Source organism: Strix aluco, chromosome 1 (assembly GCF_031877795.1).
Source record: "Strix aluco isolate bStrAlu1 chromosome 1, bStrAlu1.hap1, whole genome shotgun sequence".
NCBI classification, from domain to species: Eukaryota; Metazoa; Chordata; class Aves; order Strigiformes; family Strigidae; genus Strix; species Strix aluco.
In genome coordinates, this window is record NC_133931.1 from 127,561,411 (window position 1) to 127,582,211 (window position 20,801).

A 20,801-nucleotide genomic window follows, 5' to 3' on the forward strand; every position below is an offset into this window, starting at 1 on the left:
TTCCCAGCCTGCAGCCCATAAACCATAGTACAACAGAATAATTCATCTAGCCCTCCTCTTGCTTCCATCCCTCCTGGGAGAAAATCCAGAGGTCTCCTGGTTGATCCAACAGGCACAGCCTATTAGCGATGACTGCATCCCCTGGCAAGCTCCTCATGCAATAGACAGTGAGTAACTAGTATTAATGCTACCATTAAATAATAATTCCTTGAACAAATCCTGCTGTATGGCTGCACAGGCAAAGTTACAGTACCTTAGGAATGTACTCACAGTATTTAAAAATAAGGAGCTTATATATTTCTAGTATCTGTTAACTAGCCAGGACAAAAGGGGAAAAAAAAAATCAGGGCATAAAATCCTAAAATAACAGTGTATCTTTCAAAGTGCATGTCTTGCATAAGTGCAGTCATGATTTTATTCGTTTGCATTGATGTTTTTATTTAATCTACAGGAACACTATGTTTTGCTATTTTCACTAAGTTTCAACTAAAAGATAAGAAAGATTAACCTGCATAAACCAAGATTCACCTCTTAGATGCTAACAACTACTAATTTGGGGGCGGTTATCTTTTTAAATATATTTTAAAACGTATTTTACAAAACTACTTTCCAGAATAGCACATGCAATCCGTTTATAAGCAGCGACCGGGTTGCGATCGCCGGAGGCAAAGCCTTCCGCAATAAAAACGTGGAGCATCCTCAGCCAGGCCCCCAGCCGCCTCTCACAGCCCGCCAGTCCCAGCACGGCCGCGGATGGCGAAGCCGTGCCCCAGGCCGGGCCAGGCCAGTGATCTGACCTCTCCTTTGAGCCCGGGAATGCCCCGGCAAGGGGAGGGCGGGGGAGCCTCCGAGGCGGGAGGCGCTGAACCCAGTTAATTCCCGGGCCTGCCGGCACCGCGCCTGCACCGGCAGGAGGTCGCTCCTCAGAAGAGGAGAGACGCTCCCCCGGGATTCCTGCTGAGGAGGGCGCCCGCCGGCCCAGCCTCTGAGGCGGAGGCGAGGCGGTGGTGCCCCTCCTCCCGCCGTAACGGCCGCAGCCCTCCGCCCCGGCGGGCCCCCCTGGCCCGGGGCCGCCCCTCCTTTCCGCCCTCCCCTCGCCGAGCGGGACCCCGCCCCGCCCCGCCCCTCCCCTCCCTCAGCGCTCGGCCCGCCCCCTGCCGCGTGCGCGCGCGCGTGGGGCCGACCGTTGGTGGAGGTGGAGCGCGGCGCGGCGCGAGGCGTCACTGGGACTGCGGCGCCGCTGCCGCTCGCCTGGAGGAGGCGCGAGGACCCGCGCGGCGGGCTGAGGCTGGCGGAGGCGGGAAAGCCTGGTGAGGCGGCACCGCACCGCGCCGCACCGGCACCGAGACCCGCGGCGCCCCGGCCGCTGCGGCAGAGAGGGCTGGGAGCCCGGGCGGGTGGCCGGGCTGTGGCGGGAGGGGAGAGCTTGGAGCCCGCCGGGGGCTGCTGCGTGCCGGGGCGCTTGCCGACTGTGCCGATCCCCGCAGGTATGCCGGCGGGCGGCGGGGAGAGGAGGATGTGACGCCGCGGGAAGATGAAACCCAGCGCCGCGGAGGCCGCCGACAAAGCCGCGCGTCCCCGTAAGCGGCGGGTCTCAGGGGGTGGCCCGGGGGGGAAGCTGCCGCGCCCCTGCTTGGAGCGCGGGGTGGTCGGGGGGTTCCAGCCTTGCCTGCCGTCGGCGGGTCGCTTTCAGCCGCGGCCTGGTGCTGCTGCCGCCTTCCTGGCTCTGGCTGTGAGCCCCCGCGGGCAGCCGGCTGCTGGGCTCGGGCCTCCCGCCTTTGCCGGGCTAGCGGGCAGGCACGCCTTGGGCTGGCTTCGTTAGTGCTGGACAACTGAAATAACCTTTGCATTGCTTGGGGAATTAAACGTAAAAGTGTATACCTGAAAAAGTAACAAAAGCTAACTTGGTCTGTTTTATAGGATGCTTGCAGTGCAAAGAAACTAGTAGGTAGCTATGTTGAAATTCGCTAGCCCACTGCCGTGCGAACTGCTCCACCCAGGCAGATCTTTGCTGGTACCAGGAGCATGCATGGAAGGCACGTTAGGCCCAGGGTATTAAAATGCAGTTGCTTTACGAGAGAGATTCTTTACTGTTACTGCAGTACTGCTAACTCACGCCAAACTTTTGGTTATCCCCAAGAAGTTTAATATGTATTTTTCAGTAGTAATTCCAGTATTTACTGTGTTAATTTTTGAGCTGCCCTGGCCATCACATATTTGATTCCTGGTCATCTATGGAATTTCACTTGCACACCTGCTTATCATCCATGTCTTTAGATTCTGAATCAGTTACATTATCCTAAGCCTCCCTATTTTCTTATTTCTCTAATTCTTTTGGTCTCTTAGGTTCTACAAAGCTGACTGCTGTTGCTGCTTCGCTTATGTGTGTTCATAACCATTGCTTACAGAATCTTGCAGCATGAGTTGTGGTTCTTCTCCCTGTCCCATCCAAGACCATTTCAGGGAGGAGGAGGATACATAAGAGGGACTGGTTTGCATGTTGGCTTTTTGTCTCAAGAGGCCTGCTCACTTCCTGTAGCAGCCCTCATTGTCTCTTTTGAGCTTCTCCAGAACAGAAGCAACTAGGAGCAGGGTGGTGTCAGTCAGTGGGGAAGAAAAAACAATGTAAGACTAATGATGTGCAAGTCTTGGATAATTCTGTCTCTGTCATTGGTTATATATGGATTCCTGTGGAAGTATGTAAAAACAGAAGGTATGATTACTTTCACCTAATATTATCCTGGTTTCCAGCTGTTTAGCTACAGACGCTTCATGAGTTGCGTGTCATTTCTGTGCATTTAGGACCCCTCTTCCTGGTACTTGTGTAACCTCCCCTAGAAATCACATCTTAGTATCAACATTATTCTTTGGCCACAAGCTACACAGGGTTGCCTGGTTGCATAGGGAATCAATTCCTGTTTTTTTATTTTGTACCCAAGTCCTAGTTTTGTTTGGTGCCCCATAGCTCTTCTACTGGAATGGGCTCTTTAGCCATTCTCTCTGTGTTTTTGATTTTGCACATCCCCTAAATCATATACTTTACAGACTGACAAAGTCTTAATCTACAAGGCATTCTTCATGCCTTTGATTATCCTTGTTACTCTTTTGCAGGCTGTATTTAAGATGTGGCTGAGTCCTGCATTTATGAAGTGATATAACAAAATGATCCATTTTATTTTCTGTTTCTTAGCAGTTTCTAATTTTTTGATTGCTACTCAGTATTGAGCTGATGGTCTTGTAACACTCCACCACACTTCAAGATTTTCTTTGAGAAATGAGGCTTATTTCTCACCCAGACTGAATTTTTTTATTTGCTTATTTAAATGTCTAGTCTAACACTTGGGCCTGCGTGAATAGCTCTGTGTTGAGCATCAGAAAAGTTCATCAGCACACTTTAATTGCTGTGTGTGGTTTTTTTAGAGTAAAATTCACTGGGACAGAAAGAGTGGTCATAACTAGAATGTTTCTGAACTTTAGGCTTAGTTTTCCTGCATCTCAGGTGGGTGCTCAAAATTCAGATAAATAGTAGGATCTAGGTCTTGTACTTTTTGGTGTTTCAGTTACTTTTGACTGGTTTTTGTTCTAATTATATGAATCCTTACTGGCTCAGATGAGTAAGAGGCAGCTTATGTTCTAAAATGGTGTTCTGGTGATTCTTGGTGACTGCAAGTAGTGCATGTACTGTGGTACAGACGTAGCAAATACTTGCCAAACTGGGTGAGAAAATCGATGGCATTGTATAGCAACTGAAATAAAAAGTCCATTTTAGGATATGATTTTAAGGAGAAACTTTTAAGGGCTGTATGTGGTATTATTATTAATGTCAGTTTTTCTTATGTTTAACACATAGCTATTTTTTAAAAGTCTTAGATAGCATGGAAGCTTGCCTTTCCATAATCTAGGAATCTTCCTTTTTGAAAAGAAAAAAATAAACATAGTTCATAAAACACAGTCCTGTTTAAATTGCCTTTTCTTTTTTGCAGCAGATGGAATGCAAGCAAAAACAGAAAAGATAAGATCTTATCTGAAGAATGTGAAAAAAGATACAGGAAAACCAGAGAAACTTAAATATAAACCACTCGCTGGGAAGGTGTTTTACCTCGATATTCCATCAAATGTGATCTCTGAAAAAATAGGAAAGGACCTCAAAGAACTAGGAGGGGTAAGTTAATGAGCAGAGACCTTTATGAAACTGCAAGAAAATCTGCACATGTGGAATGCCTTTTCCAGGTGCATTTTCATGTTATTTTTATCTTATATGTGATAGGATCTTACTTTTTTATGTTTGTCTTAATGTTTAATACAAACAATTAACTTATCAACCAACTATTTTACTTTTTTTGCTAGAAGCTGCTTTGCTAATTGTAACAAAAGTGTTTATTATAAAGGTCTGTTTTCAGTTGATTATTCATTTGCTTAAAATTTTATCGAAAATTAGTAAGTTTCATTGTTTGAGGTGATTTTTTTTCCGCTGCTTCTGACTACGTTGACATGTTTACATGTTACAACTAAAGTTCTTCAGCTGAATCTGAAAGAGATTAGATAGTGCTCTGTATACACTTGCTAAGTCAATAACTTCAGTAAGTACTTTCTGCACAGAGTATGTTAATGAGTATTTTTAAATACTTATTTAAATAATTTTATAAGCATCTTAATACTTTTTTTTGCTAATTCTCTCTTCTGTATGGAAGAAACACTTTGATGCAAGCAAGTACAGGATGTCATACTAACACACAAGCAGTGCAATTGTTAGTCCACTTTAAAGTCGAATATTTTTGAATTAGTGTAGAGGAATCTTGATGGTTAACGTATTAAACACACTTTAACCACAGAAGCAAAAGGGATCTGCTTAAATTGCTAGCTATTCTGAACGTTGCTTTGGCAATACTTCAACCTCAGAGGAGTGCTGAGCAGTTTTATGAAATTGATGCTTGTAAATCAAGATGCAGTCTGAAATGATAGCAGAGGCAAGGAATAGCAGTAACAGAGTTTCAAATTAAAGGCATCTGTTTACATTTAGCATTAAATGAGCGCACGCTATCTTTTGTCTTTCTCTCTAAAACGGAGTTTTAGGAATTCATATGTGAAAGGTAAAGTTGCAAATCAAAGACTGAAAAGAAAGTTTTTGTTTTATTCTGAGGAGTATATGCCGAAATCTGAGGTGCCCAGTACCTTCAAGATCGACTGCCATGTGTGTTTCATTGTTACTTGTGTGGAGTGCACACAGAAGTGCCTCTCTGTCCCATTTCTGTACAAGGTACATAGAGCGGAATTGGAAGGCACAGTTTCAGGCTTGCTGCCTGTGTGAATTGTGCTTTCCATACTGATTAGTGGAGAAGAGGAAAATATTTTAAGCTACGTAAACTAGCAAGAAATAACAAGGCAAATAGAGCTGATAATCATACAACAGTTGGTAATGAAAGACTGAAAGAACAAAATGGAAGAACATAAGCATAGGATAACCACATATTTTGTCTTGCTGAGTATGAAAATGTTATGTCTGCTTAAGTCTTCTACATTTTTGAAAAGTGTTATGAATACCTGAGGTGTGAAACATGGTAATTATCCTGAGCAGATTTTAATTTTTCTGCTGGTTCTAAACTCAATAAATTTATAGCTTCTTACAAACCATAAATTATATTTGCATCCACATGCCTTTAAGTTTAGCTGAACGCTTTATGAAATTTCTGTTACATAACATTATATAAACCATGGTTTTCTTTGAATTATTCTGTTATTTCTCAGTGCAATGTTTGACTACTTCTGTGTAGAAGGTATTACAGCTAGAGAGCTCAAAGAATTACAATAATCAAAACAAAGCAAAGGTCTTTTGATAAAGATTACAAAATTAAGAAATTGAAATTAAAATTTGTGAGTAGTAAGATGCTACTACATCTCAATTGTAATTGTCATCCAGATCTTTAGAAAATATCTCTCAGTAATCCAATGTTTTTGAACTTAATTATTCTAGAAGTTTTGTCATTTTTCTTTAAAGTATGCAATGTAAAATTGAGTTATTTACCGTCATGAAATAATTATTTGCTTTATGTCTTTATATTTAGAGAGTGGAGAGTTTTCTTAGTAAAGATATCAGCTATCTGGTGTCTAATAAAAAGGAGGCAAAATTTGCACCAACTCTTGGTCAGATTTCTCCTGTCCCTAGCCCAGAATCTGCACGTAATGGAGGAAATAGTTCACCTCATCCTAGCAACCGAAAAGATCGACATGATGGAAGTTCATTTAAGGTAGTAGATACAGTAACTTTCTTACTAGTAATACTGCAAAACAGGTACAACCCATGGGATGTGCTCTTACTATTTTTCTCCTATTTTGTTTCCTAAAGATGGCAACAGTTCCTTGAGTGAATAAGGTGGTGTGGGTTTTTTTTGTTGTTTGTTGGGGTTTTTTTAACAGGTCAAACGTACTTTTAAACTGCTTCAGGCTAACTTGTTAAACTTAACTAACTCAGATTAAGCAAGCTTTCAAAAACTAATTTGAAAAAGGGCCCTTTTCTGTAAATAAGCAAACTACACTAAAATCTGTTCTAATGTAGTGTGTCTGACTTATAATTAATAACATTGACATTGTTATGTTTGACAGCTGGATCAATATGGATAGGCTTGCGATGGCACCCACCAGTTCCTGTCTCTCTGGCCACACAGGCTATTAAAATCTGGCTGCTGTGATAATGTTAATGCAGATCTCTACAGAAGCACTCTTTGATAGTAGTTCAAGGAAATAATTCAAATATTTAAAACTGAACATTATAAAGTTTTTCTGAGCTCTTTCTTAGAGGATCATGTTAATTGCAACAGTTAGTATCTGAATTTGTGCAGGTTTACATGAAGTTGAGTCCTTTCAGAATTCAGTTGGAAACAATTAGCTGTGCTATGTACATGGTACTTATTCAGAAACATGACAGTGAGCCAGTCTGCAGGCTGGTCTTTGCATTGCATCAGTGAGATCACCTCATTTTCCAAATAACCTGGGTACGTAAAGGCAAGCTCATTGTGAATAAACAGCAGTGGTGATAGAAAAGATGGGGATAAGACAGAGGCTATGATTATATTAAGGACTGTTAGCTTAATTTGACAAAAGTCCCACTGATGAAATCTCATGTTTTGGTGTGTGCCACTGGCTGCTTATTCCCACCATCTGTGTTGTTCCAGCACTAACATTGCTTCAGCCGTGCAGTGACCTCCTTTGGCTGAAGATGATTACTTGTTTGGGGTTTGTTTTTCTTTTTTCTTTTTTTCACCCAGATTTTATCAACCTTATGGGGGGGATGCAAATTAATGAAAAATAGCAGTACAGTGAAAAAAAAAGGAGACTATCATAGCTAAAACATGTATTTGTTAGCAACAATGTAAATTGTCTTACGTTTTGGTTTTTTTGAAATGAGTTCTAACGTGCTACAAATGTGTTTCTTCTTTAATATAGGTAGGTATGAGCAGAGGAAAATCCTTGGTTGAAAAAGCAATCAAAGAGCAGGTAAGCTGAGTAATCAACAAATTCATGCTTGAGAAACTGATTTTGCTCTTCTAGAAAACAAGCAGTAGTAAGAGTGGTCGTAGTGGTCTAAGAGAGAAGTCCCTCATGGAACGCTCAGGCAGAAGTTGAGTATTGCCTTGAGTACAACTGTCCGATCATACTTTCTGGGTACTTTGTGAAAAATTGAAAGACTGTGGAGTCTTATGACTAGTATTGTGATTTATCAGGATTGCTAATATAGCTAGCATTTGAGAGGTGCTCGTGAAGTTCAACTAAATGTATAAAATCACTGTCTTCAAATCTTACTATAAAATGTGACAACAGAACAATTTCGGCTTTATGAAAGGTTAAATATAATCTTGATGGTGAAGTGCTGTGACATGGAGATGGAAAAGTCAGTTAAGGAGAGCGATAGTCTTTTCGCAAGAAGCAAAGTGTCTGCACTTCGATCTCAGCTTTCGTATTACATGTTGTAATACATTTGTAATTGTTTTACATAATCTACTATAGTCTAAAATTATTAATATAATTTATTGTTTGCAGGACTTAATCCCCTCTGGTAGTATACTATCCAATGCTTTGAGTTGGGGAGTGAAGGTACTTCATATTGATGGTAAATATTTTTGTTTGATGAAGCCTAACTTGAACTTGTAACATTAATTTAATTATTCTTTTGTTTAATTCAAAATATTAAAAATTACAAATTATGTCAAGCATACAAAAATAAACACAGATGAGTATAATTCTCCCTCTCTTTGCCAGATGTTAAGAATTACATAGAACAAAAGAAGAAGGAGCTCTACCTCATCAAAAGAGCAGACAACTCTTTTAAAGATGTGGTAAGTGGCTCTTTGCTGTTTGTGAAAATGCGATTTGTTTCATTACCGTGAGAAAACAGGAGTACTAAGTAATACCTACTGTGAAGCTTACAGATTTTACTTTAATAAAGTCTTGCTCATGTTCAGTTTTTCAGACCAGTATGTTTTATAAATTGATGTAAAAACTATCTTTGAAAAATAGAAAGTATTAGCTATACATTTCAGCATTATTAAAAAATAAATTCTATAGTAGCATTGACAAAATAATGTGTGGACCTTTGTAAGGATCTTTACAAGGTGGTCTTGTAAAGGATATCTAAGAATCAGTAGTACTGAACTGTCTGAAATTTCCATTCTGCCTGCCACAAAAATAATAAATAAAAAAATTGTAGCTTGGTTTTAGTATGATGTAGATTGTGGTTAAGTAGCCTTGTATAATTTTCCCTGTGGCACAGTGATTAGAAACCATTTCCTTTTGATGGACCATTTTGAAGAATCACAATTAGGTTTCCTGAAGAAGCTGTGTCTAAGGAATCTGTCAGTTGCTCAACTCCGCATTTTGTCCTTCCTAGTCTTTTAAAGAACTAACATAAAGCGTCTTTGACCTATTCTGCCAATAATGTGTAGTTGGCATATGAAAATCCCGATTTCTTCAGGTTTTAGTGTATGATACAGTGAGGCATTGAAACCGTTTTAGCTGCTTGTGTGCTCTGTCTGCAGTTGCTCTATAATGTATATTAAACTTGTGAAGTTGTACAATTATATAGTCCAGGCAGGGGTCTGTGATAATAAGTAAATGGAAACATACCATCTAGTCTGTTACGTTGTTTTGGAATGCAGTATTGGCTAATTACTGAGGGCACATGAAATCTTCTGCTAAATCATCAGTGTGTCTGTGTTCATGGATAGCAGGGTGGAGTTTTTGTGCAAGTAGCATAAAATACGAGTTTTTACTTTAACCAGAATCAATTACAGCTAACAGCTGATGCTTGAATGTAGATTTACTCTTTTCTGAAGGCAGAATACTCCTTTTAATTTTAATCTTCATTGCTAAAAATCCATTCAAATGAGAAGAATTGTTTTAGTTGGAGAATGTTGCTATCTGCAGTTTTTCGTGGCATTTTAGTGTGTAGTTAATTAGCATTTATAGTGTTGTAAAAACATTACCCATATTTAAGAATCCGCTTTCAACCATGGCAAGGTATTTTGGGAGAGGAGAGAGAGTAAGTGTATAAATTTACCTTTGTGGGTTTTTTGTTTGGTTTTGGTTTTAGGAAAAATAAATTGACATGTCTCAAGGAGAACACTTTTTTTGTAGTGTAGAAATAAATATTTGTGAAAGATGTCACCATATTTCTGAGGTACTAATGAGCTTAGTTTCCTGCAGAATTTATTGTGACTGTGTATGAAGTTGTGATTAGCATGGGGAGACCCTCATAAATTAAAATGAGCTACAGCTAAATCTTTAAGTAAAATGCAGAATAATATTCACAGGGATTATATACCTTCTCGGTTTTTTTTTTGGTAGGGAAAAGAAGTTACTGCTCAGAAGTCAAGAAGTAAGTACTTCAATATTTGTAGAGGTTTCTGGTTTGCTTTATTTTCTGAATGCTTAAAAATGTACTACTGTTCTCATCTGGTCAAGCATGCTGTATTCTAATTTGTATGTCTAAGAAAAGCATGTAGAAAAAAATTAATGGAAGTAAAGAGTTTATCAAAGCATGTACATAATGAGTTCTAAAACAATTCCTGCTTGTTTATTCAGCTACTGGAGTAACTTGCTGAATGAAGAAAAGTATTTTTCTCAATTTTCTTTTTTCGCCCCTTGAGCAGGTAGACTGAAAAATCCATTTGTCAAGGTGGAAGATCGAAGTCGGTAAGTGTTCTCTTCTGCATTCAATAATGCGGTTCTCAAACTGAGTAATTCAGAAACATTTAGTATGCCTTGAGGAAGTGGCCTTCAGATTTCAATTTCCTTCAACTTCCTGACTTCAGATGCCAGGCATACTGTCCTCTTACAATACACAAAGTTTTCATCTCTGCATGCTCTGCGTATAGGTATCTGTGTTTAGCCACTGAATGAGATTGAGCAAGTAGTAGTATAGTAGGGAGTATTTGCAGTAGGTAATGGAACTGGAAAGTTAATATGTAGCTCTGGTTTGTAGATCACGAGAGTGGGTTCTCCGGGCTACTTTCTACCAAGGGCCATACGAATGAAAAGGAAACCTGGAAGCTTTGAACCTTGACATCTTTTCTTGGATCCAAATCCTGTAGCCCAAAAGGCCAATAAAATTTTGATGCTAAATTCCAGTCCTGTAGTCTCAACTCAGTAACATTCATCTCCTGCAGAGACTGTTTAGATGTAAGGAAAGGGAAGTTGTTATAGTTAAAATTGCCCTTTGAAATTAGGTTTAATTTCCTGTTCAATCATTTCTTTTTAAAAGGAAAAAAAGCCTATTAATCAGATTTCAGTATCCCTAGTAGTGTGAAATCTGATACTTCAGCCTTTAAAATTTTCACATCTTTCTGGTCCTGTAATCAATCAGACCTGCTTCTGTAAGGAAATACCAGTTTGCCAGAAGTTGAGAGAACAATGGATTACAAAAAAAGTGCAGTTCTGCACAGCATGTTTTACACCTTTAAATTCTTAACTAACTTCTGCTTTGTGATGATGGTTATAAGCTCCAAATCTTTGACCTGATTTATTTGACACTTTCCTGAGTTAAAAAAAGATACTTAAACTGGGTCTTACACTGTAAGTTGTTGTAATTGGTATGAGGGACGTGAGGATAGTGGGGACAATTGGACAAACACAATTGTAAGTACAAGAAATTTGTATATAAACATGTGAATTTGACTTCTGAATGTAGCTGAGTACTAAACACTTGAAACATTTAAATGTCTGTAGCATAAACAATGCTTTTTAATGTTTAAATGTTTATGCAACATGAATAACAGTTTGGAAGCATAACAAGATGCTTAGCCTATTATGTTTTCCAGAGTTGCTTTTTTTCTTCTGCCTGGGTAGCTTATAATAGTAATGTGGGGAAAAAAAATCAGACTGAATTCTGGCATCAGCATTTCAGTCAAATGAATGTGAACTTTTGGTATGTCCTATTTTAAATGTTTTTAATATACTCAGCATGGGTACGGTTGCTAGTTCTGATATCTCTTAAGTACAGTGGTGTACAGGAGAGCTATCTTTCTGGAAAATGAAAAGGTCAGTTTTTATATTTTGAATGATGAATTGATTAAAATTTGTCAAAAAGGAAGAAAATGGGAAAAAAAAAGCCTTAGATGTTAGGAGCTTCTATAGCTGCTTCTCAAGAACACAGATGCACCATCATCCAAATTGTTAGCTTACATGAAAGCCATACCCCGGGAAATGTGTAAGACAGCTATGGAAACTCAAGGCAAATCTATTTTGAGAAAAGTACCAAGTTTATAGGAAGGAAGGACAGAATGACTTATTACGGGATGTTGGTCTGCTTAGCATTCTGTGTATGTTATGTGTAAAGAATATATATAAAAGGAACGCTTTTTCAAGATTTGTGCTATAAACCTTTTCCATTTCTGATGGTTCTAATGCACTTGTTTTGTCTAATACAGCAACTACCGACCGTTTTATCTGCAGTTACCCAGTTTTCCAGTTCTGAACTACTGTGTTCCAAAACCGTGTAGTCCATTTGAGGTGGATAAGAAGCATCCTTCTGGTCAAAAGCAAACTCAGTCTAAGCAAAGGTTTGTTGAAAACATTACTGAGGTGTGGATAGAGGAGAGGGCGGTTCTCTACATTCTAAAGTAATTGTTTTCTGAAATAATTGCTCTGCTTCTAATTTCGTGTGATATTTAATACTAATAGCTGTGTCTCAGCTCATGTATTTGCTGCACTGTAACTGTTGGTGTATGTCTATCTTTCCGTACCCTCTTTATCCTGTCTTTAGTCCTTTTTTTTGGACATACAGATATATACATCCAAAAATGCGGCCTTCTCCTATCACTGTGGGTCAGCATAAGATATTTTTTTCCTTTCTGCCACTGGTTTCTTCTTTGTCTTCATCTGGGATGCCATCCAGTAAGTATTTTACAGGAAGTGGATTTCTTAAGACTTCTGATACTTGTCAGTATAATGCCAAAGTAGGCAGTTAAAATTTTTTAAAACAGTGATACTCAATCACAGTGCAGAATCATTGTTAAAGAGTGCACATTGTTGATAAAGTCTAATTCATAGAAATTAGATTCTGCAGATACTGCTTCAACTCTTCAGAGATAAAAAGTGGATGCCATCTGCCCGGTAGAATTGCAGTCAGTCTGACAGCAAGTGTTTATGTGATACATTTTGGCATTCAGGCTCTATTTGAGCACTCCAGGTGCAGTTAGAACTTTTGGTAAATCAATTTTATGATTTGAAACTACTTAGTCTTAATTATCTGGTTTTTGGTGAATGAAACTATTGTTTTGAATTTCTTCTACCTAGCATATCTGGAGTATTAATGATCCTTTGACTGACCTCTAAAACTGATTCATGTGAGAGACTGAATATATTTAGGTGAAAGGTAGCTTTGCTATACATGGAACTTCCTGTATCTAGTAACTTTCGCTGCTTTTCTGTCCCTGGTCTAAGACTTATTTAGGTTTTCTTCATGAAATAGCTTCTGTTCAGTCTTTCATCATTATTATAGTGCTGGAGGTTTTCAGCTGATGTTGCCATGATGAAAAAAAAAAAATCATTTTTGTGGGTTTTTTTTAATTGCAATGAATGTAGCAGTATGAAAAAGCAAAGCAACTATCATACAGTAGTAACCCTTGCAATAATAAGGCAATTTCTGATGTCTCTTCAGAGGGGGTTAGAAAGGCCCATTCTTTTTAAAGCATTAAAAAAAAAGGCAATATTATTTTCATGTATATGGATTAAGGAATATGATATATTAAAAATTTCAGGAGTTATATTTGAATGAATATTCATATTTAATCTTTCAGGTTGGCACATAACAAAGAGATATTTAGGTGGGAGATTATTTCATACTCAGCAGCTAAATGAGAGGAATGTCAGTTTTGGGAGAGAGAAAGGGGAGTGCTTGCTTGTTTTATCTTCATCTGGGAGAAAAGCTTGTTGAAGCGAAGTTGTCAGTTCTGCTTCTGCATTGGGCAAGACCTGCAGACATTATTCAATCTTCAGATGATAAATTCTGTTGCTTATATCCTGCTTATTGGTTCTCTGTGATTTTTACAGTTCTAAAGAGGGAAGGTGAAGGGTTAGTCTAGTAGGAAAAGTACACGGTTAGGTGGAGCCTGTCCTGTGAAACCCAACAAATGCTGGGGCAGGTGTTTACCGATTTAGACTTGTTGACTGGAAGCAGTTGTTGAAAGCAGTGCACCCTTATGCTGAGCAATGCATTGCAATGCTTTGTAAGTTAGAGATTTTTTTCAGGACAGGTTTTTTGATGTAAAGTCCTGAGTTTACATCTGTGCAGATACTTGGTAAAGTCTGTCAGAATGATTTTTGACTAGACAGGGAGATGGCACTATTCCTCTGAAGTAAAAGGGAAGAAGAGATTGACGACTTTGCTTTACCGCTAGCGTGTCATCCTTAGGTGGTTTAATAGTGAATTGCAGCAAACAGTAGCTCTACCCAGATGAGGACTCTGAAGGTCATGGAGCAGCTATTGAAAACCTCTTAATGTTTTAATCTCCAGGAAGAACTTGAGGTTCAGTTCCTCATATTTCCACTTAGCCTGTACCTAGAAAAACAGGACAACATGGCATTTGGTCAGCATATTCAAAACCTATGTATAACCAACAAATATGACTGTTATTAACTTTTACCAGAGAATGAGGTCACCATATGTTTTTGCTGCATCAACAAGTGTTTTCTTGGCATCAAAAGCACTGACAGTCAAGATGCTAGAAGGCTTTTTTCTTTTTTTGTAGTTTTGAATTTATCAAAACCTTTTCTTTTACCAGCTATGCACAAAGATTTCAATATATCCTTTGATTTGTCAAATGAGATTTTTTTTATTTAGCAATTTTGCATTGTTTATTCCGAGTCAGTGATAGTAGTACATCTATACTAACCTGGATGTTTTATGCTTACATATAGTTCCACTGGGTCTGCCTGTTGTCTTGCAGTAGATATTTTTTTTTTTAATTAATGCATAATTTTTCTCTTTGTTTTTTCCTAAGCATTGACTAACACAGTGTAAATAGTTTGAGGGGAAATAAAGTGGGTTTTTTTATTTTTTTAAGTAAGAATGAATATACCTTGAGAGGCAAGTATAGAGCTCAGCTCCATATTTGAGACTTACTAATAAATCTTTTCTGTTAACAGAAACAAAATAAATAGTGACAAGGACTGTGAAACTCCTATTCAGCTCCCTCAGAAGGACAAAAAAAAGAGAGGATACTGTGAATGTTGTGGGAAGAAATATGAAGATCTGCAAACAGTATGTGAAATGTCAAGTACATGCTTTGATACAGTCATAAGTCTTAAATGTGATATTAACAGTGGTTTCTACTTGCAAGTTAAATGTGTTTTTTATCTTAAAAGATTTTCTGAATATATCTCCTAAAAAGCAGCAAGTGGGTATTTTTTTTCCCCTGTACATTTTAATTCTTGATTGCTGCTTCTATGTATGATAACTGAAGGCACTATTAGTTCATGTCTGAGACACTGGTAATAAATTAATGATATTTATTTACTGCTCCATATCATACTGTTGACTTGTATGTTTGTATCTGTACTATTAGATTTATTTTTTCTTTAATTCCAGCATCTTGAAAGTGAACAGCACCGAAATTTTGCACAAAGTACACAGTATCAAGTTGTTGATGATATAATCTCAAAGTTTGTTTATGACTTTGTTGAATACAAAGATGATGCAGAAAAACTAAAAAGGTAAGTTACATGCTTTAAATTTTAAAGACTCTTGAGTTAAGACAGTGAATGTAAAGATACTTAGTTCTGCAATTTTGGATCTGATACAGAATAAATTCATATTTTTTCAGTCTGAAATAAATCACTGAAATTTGCAATGCAGTTGTGCCTAGCAAATCAGTTCTATAAGGCAGAAATTAGAGAAAAAAAAATTAAAAGTGCAGATGGCATCACAGAAAAATGAGACTGAAAGGAATTGCCAAAAGTTGTCCTACCTATCCTTCAGCTTCAGAAAAGGAAGATCTACTGTACTAAAATATTGGTGTCAGAAGGACAGCAATGTCTGAGCATCTTGCTCTAAAAACTTTGTCATTCTTAGTAGGCTAAGAACAGCAATTGATATCTTCCTCAGTCAGTCTGATCTCCTCCGTACCAGTGGAAAAACTTTTCCTAGTCTAAGCAAGATCTTCCTGTCTATCTGTACTCTAAGCCCCTTAGTTTCTGTCCTGCCTGTGCTGGACAAAAAAATGAAAACTTTCCTTCCTTCTTCATAGCTCAAAAGCTTAAATAGGCAAGAAAGACTTGTTTCATGTCTTGGACTGTAGGCAGCAGTGTCTTCATCACTTGGAACAGTAACTCAATTCAAGATTGCTCTGATTTTTTGCAAATGAGTTGGGAGATAAGGAATAGCTTTCTCATTTATTTAACAAAAAAAAAGTATTGAAGAAATATATTCTTAGTGAAATCAAAGGAAATGCAAATAGAGTTGAAACAACTGATAGCCTAATGAAAGCAAGCCTTTATTCCTTTTGTGATTTAAAAATACTCAGAGTGGTTAGGTTTGAAATACTATGTCGAGAAAATCATACATGATTATGCTAATTTTGTGTGTATATATTGTGGAAAATTTGTAAGTATTCATAGTCATTGCATTATATTAATTAACTTCTTTTGTTCTTAATACCACTGTGAATTGAGATTTACTGAAATACTAGACTACTTTGTGTATTTTAAAAACGATTTTATGAGCTGTAGAAACCAATAAGAAAACATCAAATTCAAGTATAAGACACTCTGTTCCTGTAGAAGTAGTGTGGTGCTACCCTAAATATATATTTCCTTTAAAAATAAAAATTGCTTTGTTGGTTTGTTTTTCTAGAATTGGTTGCATATGGGGTGGTTACAGATGTTTTTTTCAAGTGTTTGTTAATAGTTTTAAACAATTTCATTGCAGGACAAAATGTAGCACAGGATATTTTTCTCCTATTATTGGAAAGATAACTAGACCAGATGAGCTGAAGGAACGACTGAAAAAGCAACGCATTTCATTGAAAAGTTACTCATGGAAGGATACAGCAATGCGGGCACTCAAACTGGATCGCCAGCCTGCAGAAATACAACCAAATTCTGTGCCAATACCTACCCCTATTTCTGGATCTGTCTGTTCAGTTCTTTATTGTCACCTGTCACAACCTTTGGAACCAAAAAGTAAGTTCAGAAATAATGATGAAAATACTAAAACTGATTGCTCCTGTGCTGCAAACTTAAGAGAAACTGTTTTATCATCAAATTTCATACAACCACCCCCTCAGAAATATGACAAAGCATACATGGAGAACTTGTCTCAAGCTTATGAGCCATTCAGTAAAGAAATACGGGAACCAGAAGTAGATAAAAAGAATTTACAGTGTTTTCAGGAAGGCACGCATACTTTTTATTCTCATGCTCATGATACAGATTTTAGTGAAAAAGACAAAAACCTATCACAGGCAAAACGAAAATTAAATAATGCAGTAGTTCTACCAGCAAAGTGTTTGAAAAAAACAGATGCCAATCCCACATTTGTCAAGAAACATTGTGATTTATGTGATAATCATCAACTGATGCAGCACAGCGTAGGTCTGGAGGCTGAGGTATCTGATACTGCTATAAACAAAGAACTTAATGAATTGACTGCCAGCACCACGCACTGTTCACCGTCTGGAAAGCTGCACAGAAAAGTGAAGCTTTATTTGGGAAGAAATAAGAGAGAAACCTGGAAACAGAATACAGAGTTATGCATAAAGTATACAGACAGGCCGACTGTTCCTGAAGAGAAGAGAAGTTCTTGTAGCTCACCAGTACAGGCCCTACTGGAATTATTTCAGACAAGTGAAAGAAACTCAGAATTTGGAGGTTTTTCAAGTTACCCTGAGAACAAAGGCTCAACTAGCATAAAAGATATATGGGAAGGGCAGAATACAAATGTTATGTGGTCATTATTTTCCTCTTCATCCTCATCCCCATTTGTTGGATTTTAATGCTGCTTTATTTAATATAATGATTTTTCAAGTAAACTTGCAAATTTAAGATTTTATTCATGGAGACTTTAATTGCTGTATTATATGTACAGATTGTTTGGTTTTCAAGTTTTTAATGCAAAAACTTCTGTATATGTAAATATGGAAAATAAAACTTGAGTTCTTTTTTGTTTGTTTGCTTTTCTTAAAAGGAACTGCTTTGTCACAGCTAGTAAAAGGCTCTGACCCCAGATTTGGGGTTAAATTAATGCTAGGTGAAACCAGTAAGTATGATGTAGCTGAATTTGGATAGAATAATTTTCTAAAATCATTGATTAGGTACATTCTAAGTAACCACACTATAAATAACTGGATGTTTCATTGTAAATAAGGCAGTCCATTACTTATGGACTACTGCTATTTTGTGGACATTTGGTTGCTTCCCTTCCTATTCCTTCTGCTGCTGCTTTATTAGAGAATGCAAAAAAACAAAAAAGTCATTTGCTTTCCTAATATTTCTTCTGCTGAAATTGTCTCGGGGAACCTATGGACTCACAAAGAAGTAGGATTAGGAAAGCATGTATTATTTTTTGGCTACTCTCTTATAATTTATTTTTGGACTAAAAGTAGCTGTATTGTGTATTTCAGCCAGTAGGAAAGCAGTAGATGTATACTTTAAATTTTTCTTTAAAAAACCCCAAACACAACAACAATGGAGCAGCAACAACGACAGCAACCAAACAGCCAATAGGTTTCTGATTGACTCAGGTCATTTGTTTGATTTTTCTTTCAGAGTAGCCAGCCTGTCTGACTAGCTTACTCAGAGGCAGAGTGAAAGACCCAAGTGAGAACTGGGAAGACTTATACTTCGTATCTTTACTAAACCTGATCTCTTTCAGAATTTCTGTATCTGTAAATTGGTGCAGGGCCTGAGTATGGAATTATAGGAGGTAATTACAAAGCTTTATTAATAACTGTAAGTGCCTTAAAGTCATATAAGAGATCTAAACCAGCAGAAATTACTCTTTATTAATTTTTGCATAAATTACTTGTTTGCATTTTTATCTCTTGTCCATTTGATATTCTCAAACTTAACTCTTGTCAGTGTTCTTACGGTCAAAGTGCTTTCAGTCATTGCATACTTACTGTCTGTCCTTTACAGGATAGCTTCTCTGAGGGGTGGGTAAAGCTTCCTGGTGTGCAGGAATGGGCGAGGAAAATTCCTTTCCTTTAAAGAGCAGATGAATTGGAAGCTTAATGATAAAAGTGGCTGCTTTAGGCATTGCTGTCACCCTAAATGTGACATTCCTTATTCTTCCTGTACAGTCTGGTATGAACTGCTTTTGGTCTCCATCTTATGAGTCACTTCTGGCTTGATTTGTAGTTTCTTCTGATTTGGATTCACATCAAGAAAATTATATAGAAAGCCATTAGAGAAATGAGCAAAATTAACATTTTTAAAAGGAGTTGATCTTGAATGTGTATGCCTCTATGTATATATATTTTGCCTGTAATTAACCAATATATAGTGTTTTAGGAATGGGACTTTAAAGTAGAACGTTGAAGCAATTACTTTGTTCTTTGAGTGACACTTAAACGATAGAAGGATTTCTCTCTGATTCGATGAATGCAGTCTATTTTAGGAACAAGTATTTGTCCATTTTTCTTTTGAGAATGTTTTTTGGGAGTTGTTTTGGTCTTTAGCTATTGGTTCAGTACTAAAGTCTAAAACTTGCATTTTTCCCCCAAACACATTGCAACAATCTGTCAGTAGGCATCTCTCGCGGACACTTCCTTCCATCGCCGAGACACACACTCTTCTTGGTGTGGTGGCCTCCATCTGACTGGAATGTATATACATGGTTATTTATATACATAAAGATATTGCACTAGTTAAGGGGAGAGGTACTCAATGTGAGTACATCTGCTCATCAGGTAACCAGTGTGTATGTTTTGTACATGATTTAGAACACGTTAGCTCAATGGGCACTGCAAAGAGGAGATCTAAACACCTTGGAATCTGGCTTTAGAATCTTAAGGGAAAAAAATTCAGAGAGTTGTCATTAAAGTATAAAGATTACTCATTGTAATGCAGAACAAGATGGGAGAGTCACTGCTACTGGTTGCAAAAAGCACTTTTAGTCACGATGCTGATTTTGTTTACAGATGACTAGTCACATTAGTGTGTGCCAGGCGTCCCTGTTGTGTGTAGTATGTTCAGATTGTATCACAAGCCATAGTGAGCCTATTAACTGTTTCTAAAAGATTTATTCAGCATGTTGTGTGTGGTTTTCATGCATTTATGATCTTTCAAGATTGTTTTATTTAAAAAAACTTTTTTCAAAAATTTAAAAATAATTATATTACTACTTGAAAAAATAATTAAATGTGGAAGGCTGGTTATTAGAACATTTGTCTGCCTGACTTCCTCCTAGAGAAGAGAATGAGTATTTTCAAAATATGTGGCAGGGATTCTGAGAGACGTCAAACACTTTAGACAAACGCTACCACAGGTACCTCTAGTCACTAGAGTAAAAGCTTAGCATTAGAAGTTCATTCTATCTGTAAGTACATCTTTGTAATAATTACACATTATATAATTACAGTTTGAACTCTATAGGTACGTGAATTTCTCCTAATGCACTTCATTTTTTGATTGTCTTGCTTTCTGTGAATTTGAAGCTGGTGTACATAATTTTTATATTGTATTCAAAGCCAGTTGTTAGTATACTAACTTTTTGTGGTGGTTAGAGAAACTTGGAGCTGTATTCCTGTTCTTTCTGCTGTGTACAATTACGCAGCACAGTGTGGGATTCAGAATTTTAATGAAGCACCCAAATCTTGACTTAGAAAAAAGTTAAAGCTTTAACCCCTGTGTAGAACAGACACTACTTCATTTTAAAGTCTGATTGAAAAAAATTCCCTAGACTTTTACATGATAAAAGTACTCTTATTTAAGTGATTACCCTGTGGTCCAGTGATCTTCATTGTTTCTCTTTCATAGGCATGGCAAGCAAGTTTCTAGGGATGTGAAATACCAGAATCTTTAAAATGTTAAAATAGAAGGTGTGTGGGTGCACACACACATACCGTTACTGAAAGCCAGTGCAGACACTGTATTGGTGAGTTGTAACTGATCTGTTCAGACTCCCTTTGTTTCATTACCATGGGAGAGAGCAAAATGATTTTCAGTAAAGACTTTTAATATGGAAACTAGCTACACAATGCAAAGTTGGGATGGTAGTAACAACATCAAAAGAAATACAGGTGTTGAAATCTGCTTTTAGAAATAAAGCATCAGAAGTAGTGGTGTTTTACCCCAGTTACACCTACACCAAG

General features: G+C 37.6%; 1 protein-coding gene across 3 annotated transcripts; it reads left to right on the top strand.

Annotated features, from left to right (window-relative positions):
• Window positions 1–1,198: 1,198 nt before the first annotated feature.
• Window positions 1,199–17,652, top strand: DBF4 (DBF4-CDC7 kinase regulatory subunit). Of its 3 annotated transcripts, none has more exons than XM_074835041.1 (13): window positions 1,199–1,310; window positions 1,488–1,580; window positions 3,984–4,162; window positions 6,063–6,245; window positions 7,441–7,491; window positions 8,035–8,104; window positions 8,254–8,330; window positions 9,838–9,868; window positions 10,140–10,185; window positions 11,919–12,050; window positions 14,638–14,752; window positions 15,080–15,204; window positions 16,418–17,652. In XM_074835041.1, the coding sequence occupies exons 2-13, from the start codon at window positions 1,535–1,537 to the stop codon at window positions 17,481–17,483; spliced, it is 2,121 nt and encodes a 706-aa protein (XP_074691142.1). In that variant the 5' UTR covers window positions 1,199–1,310; window positions 1,488–1,534; the 3' UTR covers window positions 17,484–17,652. The 3 variants fall into 3 exon arrangements, with proteins under 3 accessions (XP_074691142.1, XP_074691152.1, XP_074691146.1); XM_074835051.1 differs by having other exon boundaries at window positions 10,143–10,185; XM_074835045.1 differs by lacking the exon at window positions 1,199–1,310 and having other exon boundaries at window positions 1,382–1,580.
• The last annotated feature ends 3,149 nt before the right edge of the window (window positions 17,653–20,801 follow it).

Excerpts from the sequence above, each read along its gene's own strand:
- DBF4 (XM_074835041.1), top strand. The coding sequence starts at position 1,535 with ATGAAACCCAGCGCCGCGGAGGCCGCCGACAAAGCCGCGCGTCCCC. Across the intron at positions 1,581-3,983 it reads CGACAAAGCCGCGCGTCCCC|CAGATGGAATGCAAGCAAAA; the intron begins GTAAGCGGCGGG and ends TCTTTTTTGCAG. Across the intron at positions 9,869-10,139 it reads TACTGCTCAGAAGTCAAGAA|CAGGTAGACTGAAAAATCCA; the intron begins GTAAGTACTTCA and ends TCGCCCCTTGAG.